This window comes from Odontesthes bonariensis, chromosome 4 (genome assembly GCF_027942865.1).
Source record: "Odontesthes bonariensis isolate fOdoBon6 chromosome 4, fOdoBon6.hap1, whole genome shotgun sequence".
NCBI lineage: Eukaryota > Metazoa > Chordata > Actinopteri > Atheriniformes > Atherinopsidae > Odontesthes > Odontesthes bonariensis.
This window is the reverse complement of record NC_134509.1, coordinates 41,503,036-41,515,632: the sequence shown is the minus strand read 5'-3', so window position 1 is coordinate 41,515,632 and position 12,597 is coordinate 41,503,036. Positions and strand designations below refer to the sequence as shown.

At 42.3% G+C, this 12,597-nt stretch overlaps 1 protein-coding gene across 1 annotated transcript in view; it reads left to right on the top strand.

Moving 5' to 3' along the window:
• vegfc (vascular endothelial growth factor c) overlaps positions 1-12,597 on the top strand; it is a 133,896-nt gene that overhangs the window by 111,109 nt on the left and 10,190 nt on the right. Inside the window, exon 6 of the mRNA XM_075464212.1 lies at positions 9,870-10,194. Coding sequence (XP_075320327.1) covers positions 9,870-10,194 — 325 coding nt within the window. The remainder of the gene's footprint in view (positions 1-9,869; positions 10,195-12,597) is intronic.

The window sequence follows — 12,597 nt, the reverse complement described above, 5'->3', positions numbered from 1 at the left end:
TGTGGAGAAAAGAGCAGTTGGACTCACCTTTGCAGCCTCTTATGGGGTTTTATTCATCGGAACAACATAAAAACATGTTACATGGCAGCATACACAGAATTCCCAACGACAACAGCTTGTGAGATCCTCTTATACTTCCTGATATCAGATTCAATATGAGATTTTAACATAAAATTTAAGTGCAAAAAACATGCATGTAGCACCCCCAAGTGATAGTGAATATTGTGACACACTGTATCACATAAAAAAAAAATCAATATCTTACTGAGTCTGAATCTAAAACGAAGCCTGGCTTTGAGGGACTGCTACAAACTATTATGCTGATTTTTTTTAAAAGGTTAAATGCTTTCTTCATATCACAACCAATAACCAGGAGTTTCCAAAAAACAATTAAAAAACATTTCCAAACATAGTTTCCCACAGAATTCGACGCATGGGATAACTAATGGTGGAAAAATGTAGTGCTTGTTTTTCACAGGTATACCATTAACCACCAGCCCATCTGTATTAGTCCAATATGGGAACACCAGAGCTCTAAGCTGTAGTATGGTGTTGCCTGATTTTTCATTTGTTGTACAGTGCAAAGTGACATGACCAACAGACAGACACAATGTAATTAATGAAAGATAAGTGGTCATCAATCAGAATACCCAGGTTTTAAAAAGGAATGAAAAAAGTTTGTAAAAAGTTTAGCACTGAGGCTAGGAGCACCCTTATGGAAGGATGTTTTACCCAAGATTCCTCTTTTAGAGAATACGGATTATAAAATGCTTTCGCCCATTGACCACTGGGATAGGCTCCAGCCCCCCCACAACCCGACCGACGGATTCAGCGGGTATAGAAAATGGATGGATGGATGGATGGATTATAAAATGCAAATGCATACGTGTGTCAAAATCTGCAAATCGGTCAAGCAAAATGAGATGTTACAGACAGCAGACCCACTTCAGTGGACTGGCCACTTTTATAAACGGACCAAGGAAATCGTTCTGTTAGGCAAAATCAAATTTACAGTTCTCAACTTAACTTGGGAAAAGAAAAGGCCTTTTCAGAAGGTGTTAGTAAACCTCTTTGAATATAGTCAAAAATATGCGCAAGGCCAATCAAGCATTTATTTCTTGTGTAAATGACGGTACAATGGCATAATGTATGAGTTGGTATTAGGATAACTTCTTTTTTTCGCTGTTGAGGCACAGGGATCAGCAAAGCCAAAGCCTACAGTGCCAGCGTTCTCATGATAGTTTGCAGCACCATTGTTCTTTTTTAAAAAAAATTCCCCAACAATAATACTTGAAAAGAGGAATTAAAGAAAAAGGGGCATGAAGAGAAAGGAAAGGAGAGAGCTTGAAAAAATAGACACCAATAGCCACAAACCAGGTAACCAACTGCTGCATCTGTGGAGAGAAAAGACTGCGGCCATGCAGGGGATTGCCAGGAGCAGCTGCAGAAACATAAAAGGGAAGAAACACGCAACAACATCACCAGCAGCTAGTATATGAGGCGGAAAGTCACTGTAGTTAATGATTATTATTAAAGCCAAAAGTCACATTGTAATAGTAGGGTGAGCATGTGAGCTAATGAATGCTTGTGTGTACATATGTGTGTGTCAATCATATGCCAAAGGTTTTACATAAATTGTGTTCAGTGATGGGGGGAGGGGGTCGCAACCACACCCACTCCAGAGATTAGGAGCAGACAGGAAAGGCCCCCGGACCCGGGAAACCGGTAACCCCCATGAGGTAAGGAAGAGAAAAACCAGAAAGCCACGCTCCAGCCCAGCAGACAGCAGAGGAAGGCCCCACGTAGAGCCCCCACAGCCATGGAGCGAAGGAGCCAGGGGACCAGGGACTCTGGGTCTGCCGGGCCTTAGCCCACAGCTACACCACACCTCCAAGAAAGCGTCCATCCCACTCCCACTCTCCCCCTGATGTGTGCTTTCCATTCAGTCTACATTCAAACACAGGTACCCATTGGCCTGAGTCCAAGACCCACCATCCCTGAGTGCAGCTGCACAGCCCCCAAACGGGGCAATAGAACACCCCATCGCCCCGAAAAACCCCACCCTCCAATAATGATAATAATAATAACTTGGACTCATATAGCGCCTTTCAGGGTACCCAAGGTCGCTTAACAAGAGAAAAGAAGGGGGGAAGGGTAGGGCCGATGGGTGGGTTTAAGAAGAGTAGGACATGGACAAGAGATGTGTTTTTAGATTCTTTTTGAACTGTAGTAGAGAGGGGGCAGAACGGATGTGAAGTGACAGATCGTTCCATAGGGTAGGGGCAGTTGAACAGAAGGCCCTATCTCCATATGTTTTCAGTAGAGATGCACCGGATCCTGATTTTTAAGGTCCTGCCGGATACCGGATCCACTGCTTAAGATCCTGCCGGAACCGGAACCGGATACCGGATCCTACTCGGATCATCAGCTAGTACATTATAATGCAGTGAAAACCACTTTACAGTTAATTTCCTTTCCTTAACAGATGAAATACGCAATAACTTCTAACATTATCTATTTTATTTGAATATAGTCACTTGGAACACACCGCTGAAATGTTCAGCTTAACGTCATTTGTGTACAGGCTTATTGTTCTGTTTAATCCAAAGAACAAATAAAGAGAGCAAAAAATGACATTATTACTAAAGAGAATGAGGCCTGTCATAAACAGCAAGCCATAAAGTGCTCTTTGAAAAGTAAAAGAAAAGAGTAAAAGAATCCAACAAAACATACTGCATTTACAAACTAAAATATAGCAAATTTAGCACATGTATAACTCTTGGATACAAAATTTTAATAGGCCTGGTAAATGTAATGAAAAAAATGTAGGCTAATAGTAGCCTATTAACTGCAGACTGATTTTTTTTCTCAGAAAAAACAAAACACTGGGAATCTTGATAATCATCATGAATGAACCTCAGTCATGGATTCTTCTGCTTCCACTAGTTTGTCATCAACCCAATCAGGAGATGCTGCTGTCCCCTTTGCCTCCCCCTCCCACTTTTCTGTTTCTAGAAGTCAGGTGAAGAGGCAGTTGGAAAGACTGAACCGGAACAAGGCTGCAGGTCCAGATGGTGTCAGCCCCCGAGTCCTGAAGGCCTGTGCAGAGCAGCTCTGTGGGATTCTGCAACACCTTTTCAATCTTAGCTTGACCCAAGAGAGGGTACCACTGTTGTGGAAGACATCCTGTCTGGTTCCGGTACCAAAGAAAACTCACCCTTCAGATATCAATGACTACAGACCTGTTGCACTGACATCCCACATCATGAAGGTCCTGGAGAGACTCCTGTTGACCCACCTGTGTAAGCAAACCAGCACATATCAGGACCCCCTGCAGTTTGCTTATCGCCATGGAGTTGGAGTTGAAGACGCTATCATACACCTGCTTCAACAAACCCACTGTCATCTGGATAAAGCAGGCAGCACTGTGAGGATCATGTTCTTTGATTTCTCCAGTGCATTTAACACAATCCAGCCTGATCTGCTTCGTCTGAAACTCCAGAAGACTCAGGTGGAGGCCTCAACAATCACCTGGATTAATGACTACCTGACAAACAGACCACAGTTTGTCAGACTGAAGAATTGTGTGTCTAACCAGGTGATCAGCAGCACAGGAGCACCACAGGGGACTGTACTCTCACCATTCCTTTTCACTCTGTACACTTCAGACTTCCAGTACAAGTCAGACTCCTGTCATCTACAGAAATATTCAGATGACTCTGCAGTTGTCGGGTGTATCAGAGATGGACAAGAAGCTGAGTACAGAGAGCTGGTGGACCGCTTTGTGGCATGGTGTGGGAACAATCATCTCATCTTGAATGTTAACAAAACAAAGGAGATGATTGTAGATTTCAGGAGAAACAAGGTCAGATCAAACCCTGTTTCCATCATGGGAGAAGAAGTGGAGGTGGTTGAGGAATATAAATACCTTGGTGTTCATGTGGACAACAGACTGGACTGGAGACACAACAGTGAAACCATCTACAAGAAAGGACAGAGCAGACTGTACTTCTTGAGGAAGCTAAGGTCCTTCAAGGTTTGCAACAAAATGTTGCAGATCTTCTACAAGTCTGTTGTTGAGAGCGTCATTTCCTCTTGCGTCATCTGTTGGGGCAGCAGCATCAGAACCAGGGACCTAAAAAGACTCAACAACCTGATAAGGAAGGCTGGTTCTGTTCTGGGGACGACTGTGGAACCTCTGGAGACAATAATGCAAAGAAGGATTTTCCTCTCCATGAGACTGTTATCAGAAAACAGAGTCTCTTCAGTCAAAGGCTTCTTCAGTTTGGATGCAAAACGGACCGCTACAGGAAATCTTTCCTGCCCACAGCCATCAGCATCTATAATAACTCCTTGATTTAATTGAGCTACATCAACATTTAATTTCCCTCTGGGATAAATAAAGTATTTTTGAATTTGAATTGAATTGAATTGAATTGAATTGAATGCCTACAGTCATGGAACATAGGCTATTTCACTTCTATTTCAATCACTTAACTGTAGGCTTAATTAGAACATTAAACAAAGTGTGGCACAAAAAACTCGAACCTACTCTCCTGTAGGTTATATTATGAACAACTTCTATAGCTAGCTTTCACAGAAAATGAGCGTTTCCTTTCAGAAAAACAAGACGCTCTGCATTAATCGGCAACAGCCGGTTGCGAGTGTGAGAACGGATGTCTCCAGCGGTGCTGAAAAGTCGTTCACTGGGTACAGAGGTTGGTGGTGGGCAGAGATAAACTTTGGCCGTTTTTGACAGCAGTGGAAAGCGCTGCTGATTGCCTTTCCACCACTGAAGCGGGTCTTCGGTTAGAGGAATCAGTGGCTCGCTGAAAAAAACCGCTGACCTCTGTTTCGGCGGTTATCTTCTTTAAACATTTAACGACGTAATCACGTTGTGCTTACGTGCTGTAGGATCCGGTCCGGTTGGGGCACCAGGTCCGACAGTAACCGAACCTCGTCAAAAACGCCACTATCCGGCCGGAACCGGAACCGGACCCCGGATCCTGGATCCGGTGCATCTCTAATAAAGACTTATCTTATGTTCTACATTTTTGGATTGAATGCCTTTAATATTCTTATTTAGACTAATAGCTGCTGCTAGAGTTTCAATGACTATAGCAAAGTGAGGGGGGAAGTGGGCAACCCTGTCTGGTACAGCTCTGCAGACTGAAGCTTGGAGAAGTTTGATCATTTGTCCTCAAACGAGCCTTGTGAAATGTGTATAGTATCTTTATCCAGTTAATGAAAGATGATCCGAATTCAAATTTGTGTAGAGTTGCCAGTAAAATTTCCAGTTAACCCAATCAAATGCTTTTTCTGCATTTGGAGAGATGATTTGGGTTTCTAAATTGGTGGTGGTGAAGAAGTCATTGATGTTTATTAGTCTGGAAGAATGTCTACCTTTTATAAAAACCCGTTTAGTCAGGATGTATAATGAAGAGGGTTATTTATTCTAATCTTCTAGCAAGGGCTTTACAGATTATCTTTAGGTCTATGTTTAGTAAGGATATCGGGTGGTAGCTGGATGGGAGTGTGGAGTCTTTGCCTGGCTTCAAAAGTAGGCTGATGTTTGCAGAGTTCATGTTTGGAGGTAGTTCATTATTCTCCTTCATTTGCAATATCATTTTATAAAATGTTGGAGCCAATGTAGACCAAAATTCTTTGTAGAATTTTGCTGGAAAACCGTCTGGAGTTCATGAAAATTAAGTATTACATCAGTATCATGAGTGAAATTTCCTGATATGTCTTTAACAGAAGCTATAGTTGTTTTTTCTTTGTTTGTTTTTAATTAGCTAGCTAGATATCTCCCAGACCTGTTTCTATGTTCAAAGTTGTCCAAGCAAAGTCTTTGCATGAGGAACTTTTTTTTTTTCTTCAGTTATTTTATTTAATTCCAGTTTAGCTTTTCTTATTCTGTTTAGAATGTATTCACCTGGGGAGGCACCATAGGCAAGATTTGTTTCTAATTCTGATACCTTTGAATTCTATTTCTTTTTCTAATGTGATGAAAAAGAGATTATTTTGCCTCGCATTACTGCTTTTCCTGCTTCCCAAAGAACACTTGCTGATATTCCTGGTTGGTCATTCTTTTCCAAATATCTAGTCCACTTTTTTAAAGAAATTAATAAAATCAGAATCTTTAAGTAATAATGTATTCGATCTCTAATTTCTAGATGGTGGTGTGGTTATCTTATACACCAGAGTGATAACAACTTGTGGGTGATCACTGATAGTGATGGGATGGATTTCTGTTTCTGGGATATTACTTATAAGGGAGCTGCTAAATAGTGTTGTACTGGAGAGAAAAAGTGTCTTCTCTGAGAGTGGGGTGGTGGGAGCGCCAAGCATCACAAAGACCAAAATCATTCATATACTGTTTGACAATATTAGTAGATAGACCTGTGGTACTGAGTCCCCTCCTATAATGACTGTGTTATCCATGCCATCACACAGTAAAGGGAAAAAGCAGTGAAAATAAGAGGGGTCATCAACATTTGGGCCATATATATTAGCAATGCAAAATTTCCTGCAGGGTGTATAATTGTGCTGTTTTCATTAAAATGTACACCTCTTTGTCTGGAGTTTTGTCAGCCTGAGTACACATGAGGAAACTGTGCTGTGGCTGGCTGTGATGAATGAGTCGCTTGTAATCACACGATGTCCGCCTGTAGTTCTTTTAATCGAGTGAAAGTTCCGAATCTCTTCAGCTCCACACACATTCCACGTGTTGGATGTATGTTTCTATGTGTGTGTGCTGGTGTGTGTAGATGCACCGTCTGTATTATAGGTGCGTTGTGTTTGGAAGTGTGTGCCATGCAAGCCTTTACAGCTGCTGTGGTAATATCATGAATATTAAAGGGGATAGAGAATCAAAATCATCTTTTTCACGTTTTTGGTGTTAGTTCTGAGTCTCCCCGCTGTGGGGAGTACACACGAAGTGCCAGCAAGTGTCAGAACCTCTGTTTCAAGTACTCCCCTTTTTTGAATATCCCCCAGAAAAAGTGCCAATCCGTTTTTGTGAAAAAGTGACGTCACTTTTTCAGCAATCGCCCCCCCCCGCACCCAAATCCAAAGCCACCCCGTTTCAGACACGCCCCTTCGGCGAGAAACAGGAACTGGTGAGCCTTCCAAGGCTGTGAAAGCGGACTACGATCCCGGAAAGCAATGTTCGCGATCAATGGCTTTTATTTATTTTTAACAGCATCCCCAGTACATACAACCGCCGACTTTTCCTTTGCTCTGCGCATTTCACGGAGTACAGTTTCACAAAGCTTGCACGATTCCGAGCAGGCTTCAGTCGGAATTTAATGCTCAGTAGAGGGTCAGTTCCGACAGGGACAGACACAGACTGCAGCGAGCTGTGCGCTCCACTGAGAAGCTGATCGGCTGCAGCCTCCCATCTATCCATGACCTGCACGTCTCCAGGACTATGGGGCGAGCAGGTCGGATCACAGCTGACCCTTCTCTATTTGCACCGCTCCCCTCGGGCAGGAGGCTTCGGTCCATTTGGACCAGAACCTCCCGTCACAAAAACAGTTTTTTCCCCTTGCAGTTGGACTTATGAACACTTCATAATCACCTCATAACCTGCCCCGGTCACTTTACCATCATTAAAATTGCACTAATGAAGCTGCACTGTTGTTGCTCTGTATATTGGATACTTTGTATTGTTGTACACACCTTGTACATTTTATATTCATATATTTGTATTCTTTATTTTTTATTATTATATCCTATGTTACATGTTTGCACTAGTTAGTGAACACTGTTCACTAACAATGGCAATAAAACGGATTCTGATTCTGATTCTGATTCTGAACAAAATCAACCCCAGCAATCAGTACAGCATGTAAGTATCACATTTTATTTAGTTTTAAATGTGTGTTGTGCCATATTCCTGTTGTAAGAATTGCACGTTAGCTCTGGCTTGTTCATCTAAAGGGAATGAGCTTTCTTTTCAGTCAGTGTATTACTCTATAGCTCTGTTTTCAGTGAGAGCAAGGGCAGCCAATGAAGCAACGGCAATCGAATAGCACCAACACCTACCTGCATTTCATAATGAGGTTGCCAGATAAGCTCTGAAACGACGCCAATAAGGGCAAACGACGCATTCTAAACCCAGCATAGTAACATAGCTGTTTCAGAGAGCCTTTTAGGGAGGTTCTGAGCCATTACAGACCCAACCAATTTTTTTTGGGCTACATATCACATCACAGAACAAGGATTAATGCCCCATTCAACCATTCTCTATCACCATTAACTGAAAGCAAGCAAAGATGTAGCTTGTTGGGGTGAAGTGAAAAGAAATTAAAAAAAGGGCAGAAAGAATAAACAAAAAAAAGAAGACATATAAACCCATAAAAAGACAGACAGTGAGTTACAGTGCATTTATTCATCACCAACAGTGAGAAAACAGAGATAATTCACAGCATCACAGAGTTGGAATGTTAGTGTTGTTCAGATCGCAGTGGAGCTGCCTGTTGACATAGAGCTCGTCCACACGTGTTGATTCCAGTAGTGCTGTTACAGATGCTGATCTTACAAAGCAGGCTGGCTGGGGAGGTTGATGCGCCGAACTGAATAGGACCGGTGGTCAGTGAGGGATTGTGTCTGTGTCAATAATCTATGGCTAAATACAAGGTTTCCATATTGAAAAATCCCTTTTCGTTTCTGCCCTCAGAGGGATTCTTCAGATTAGATTTCTGAACAACTTGGGGATGCTCCTGGATGTTTAGCACAGTGACATATTACCTTTGTTTTCTCCACAAAGGATGGATCCCCACCAAAAGTGGAATTGTATGGTCAATGTCATCCAAAGCAGAAATGATGAGGTTGAGATTTAAAAGATGAAATGTTAAGAATATTTATTCAAGGCTGCTATTTACCAAAAGTTCACTCATGAATTTACAAGCATTACGCTGTTATTCCCAGTTTTTGCGGATGGCAATCCTTGTTGGGGAATAAAGCTCCACTCAAAGTCATTCCAATGATTTAGGCTACGGCTACACGAAAACGAAACGAGTTTTTTTTTGAAAACGGGTTCGAAAATTCTTGCGACCACACGGAAACGCGCTGCTGTCCAAACGAAAACGATGAAACGATGCAGTACACACGCCACTGTGTCACGCCACGCTGTGAGACAATAGAGAAGTGTTAAAATTGGCTCCCAGCGTCAACGTGTGACTGACGCAAAAACGTTTTAGCTGTAACAATGGAAACGAAACGAGGCCGTTTTCAAACTTTCCCACTCTGGAACCCGTTTTCAAAAACTATCGTTTTGGGGTAGTGGGAACGCCGGCTCCGTGTGGCCGCGACAGCGAAACGATAAGAAAAAGTATCGTTTACAGTGAAAAACGTTTCCGTGTAGCCGCAGCCTTAGGTTGTTGATGTCTGTAGTAGCACACAGAGAGAAGAAGCAGCCTGCAGTGAATCAGCAGTGAGCCATGTGCCTTGGTTATCTGGGTTTGGAACAGTCTGAACATTTATTTAGGAGACCTTTGTGTTTTTCCTGAACACCATGATTGGCATTTATTTAGCACAGTATAAATATAACTATACTTACTATAGTGATCATCATGCATTTTCATAAAAAGTGTCCAAATTAGATGAATTCATCTTAGATTTATTGCTACTGTATCGTTCACAATTTCAGGGGGACCGTAAAAAGACAGACAAATAAAATCTCTTACCTAAACTTTTACGACTGGAGGCTTAAAAAAATGTAAAAATAAAAGAGACATGTATATATTACTGTACTCTCTCATCTCCAGTGCTTCCAGTCTCTTACCTCCTGTCTATTGTCTTGTAAATGAACAACTTCTTAAGTGCTTTTGTCTCTCGCTCTGTTTCTTTCTTCAAATCTGTAGACATATTCTCATCAGATGTGTGTGGCCCAGATAAGGAGCTGGATTTGGAAAGCTGTCAGTGCATCTGTCGCCACAAGAATCCAAACCATGATTGCGGCCCTAACCGAAACCTGGACCGAAACACCTGCCAGTGCGTCTGCAGCATGCTGCCTGCTCTGTCCTGCCCTCTGAACCACGTCTTCAACAAGGCCACTTGTCAGTGCACATGCAGTAAGACCTGTCCGAGGCACCAGCCCCTCAACAAGACAAAGTGCTCCTGTGAATGTAACGAGTCACCAAATAAGTGTTTCCTAAAAGGAAGAAGGTTTCATCAAGCCACATGCAGGTAAGGAGTGACGCAAGGGTTTCAGCACCTGTTGCCGTTTCAGGGTTTTGTCCTTTTCGCAGCACTATACATGAGAATAAGGTGTGATGGTTGGCCTGAAAGGAGCTGCACTATGAGGCTGTTTGCAAGTTTAGATCAGAGAGATTGATCATGATTCCAAAAGACAGCCATTTTCTTTCATGATATGAGACCATCAGTTGCTAGAATAAAATGAAATGTATTTCTCTTGCATTAACTTTTCGCTTTCATCGTTTTGTGTTTATTTTCACCTCATCATGAAGCTCACATGCTTTTTGTCGATTTTTTTTCCCCATCTATTAGTTTGGCTTGTTCATTAATCTCTCTTTTTATTAATCCATCCATTTGTCATTCACTTGTCCCTCCATCCCTTCAGCAGTTTGGCCATGCATTTACATATCTATACATCTTACCATCTTTTTATCGATGTGCATCTGTGCACTAAGACAAACATTGGAAATCCTTTCCCACCCACCTATCAACCTGTTTTGCATCCATTCATTCAGCCATCACCATCCTATTGACGTGATATATAAAGCCACTCCAGACCTCTTAGAATTTTCAATAAGTTTGTTTAGGAAATGGTCTTATTGGCAACAATTACCTCAGTAAATGTTTGATTATTGGGAGACATTTGACGGCTAAGGTTTCAGTGGTTCCATCATCCTGAAGGAATGAACATAAACACACATACATTTACACACTTAGGACGGTAGTTGTATATCCAGAGGAAAGCACTGGTCTGGCTGCAGTAGGTGCTTACTGCAGGGAATCTGGTGTGTAATGCTCACCCTCTATGTGCAAATGACTTGTCATAGCTGTCACTTAACCATTTCCTCTCCCCACAAAGACGGAAACACACACACCTATACACATTTTATTTTATTTTATTTTTATTTTCTTTAGCACAAGTTTCTTGTGTTTATATTGAATCCAAATCTAGCCTAGCTAGTGACTGTTGTGAATAGGGCAGCTGACAACAAGGGAAAGACCATGTGACAGATTGGAAAGACAGCTGACAGGAGGCAAAGACCCCAAAGGTGCTGCCATGGGCTAGCAATCCATGGTAGCAGTAGCGAGGCCTAGCCGCTTTGTTACAACCAGCATAAGCTACAGAAAGATTAAGGAGAATACCCCTAGAGTCAGCGAGAGCGGGGGCGGAAGATGACTCACAGGCAGACTACATGGCAACTGACACTGGAACGAACATGACTAAGAGGTGGATACGTGACTCAGTGAAGGATAGGGGCACGGACCTATTCTCTAGGGCTAGAACTGACCAGAATAGTTCTCAGAGGAAAGAGAGCGTAAATAAAAGTGGTAGACTAGAGGGAAGTAAGCTTCAGGTTTGTCCTTGTGGCTGGCAGAAAGTAACATCAGTTAGAGACCTTAAAATGCATCAGGGAAGAAACAGATGTGTGGTAAAAGAAGGGCAGTGTGGCCGCATCGATCAGTACTTTTTAAGAAGTCAATCGAGTGAGTCGGATGAAGTCCAGCGGCAGGTAGAAAACCACAGTCTGAAGGTTATCAATAACACAGCTACGGAGGCGGAGGAGGAGGTTCTAAGAAGGGATGCAGCTGATACTGAGGTGAACAGGCCAGTTAGAGAGAGAAATATGGAGCAGAAAGATAGAGTTAAGTGGCCTAGGGCAAATAGTTACAAAGAATGGGAGGCAGTCAATAAAGATTTGTCAATAATATTGGGTAGGTTAGGAGGAAATGCAAGCGATAGGCTAGAGAAGATGGGAGATATAATTTATTCCTATGGTGTAGAGAGATTTGGGGTGCAAGATAGAAAGAGGGTTGAAAGAGTACATTTAGGTAAGTCTAGAGGGCAAAAAGAGATGGATAAATTGGTTAAGGAAAGAAGAAATTTAAGAAAGCAGTGGAAAAAAGCTACAGAAGAAGAGAGAGAGGGAATTAATGTTTTGCAGGAAGAACTGAGAGGCAGGCTAGCAATACTTAGAAGGGCTGAATGTCTTAGGAAAAAGAGAAAGAAGAAAGAATATGTAAGGACTGCATTTTATAGGGACCCGTTCAAGTTTGTTAAAGGGTTGTTTAACCAGGAAAAGGGAGGGCAGCTTAAGGCAACAAAGTTAGAGGTGGAAGAGTATCTAAGAAATACATATTCAGATCTTGAGCAGCGTAGAGTAGTAGGCCTTCCACCTGACATGCTACCATTAGGAGAGATAGCTCATAAGATGGATGTTAGACCACCTAGGTGGAAGGAGGTTGAGGAGGTAGTCAGGCGTGCAAAGGCTTCATCGGCCCCAGGGCAAAATGGAGTCCCCTACCGGGTTTATAAAAGTGCACCTGATATCCTAAAGTTTTTGTGGAGGCAATTAAGAATAGTTTGGGAGAAACAGGTTATTCCTAGAGCATGGC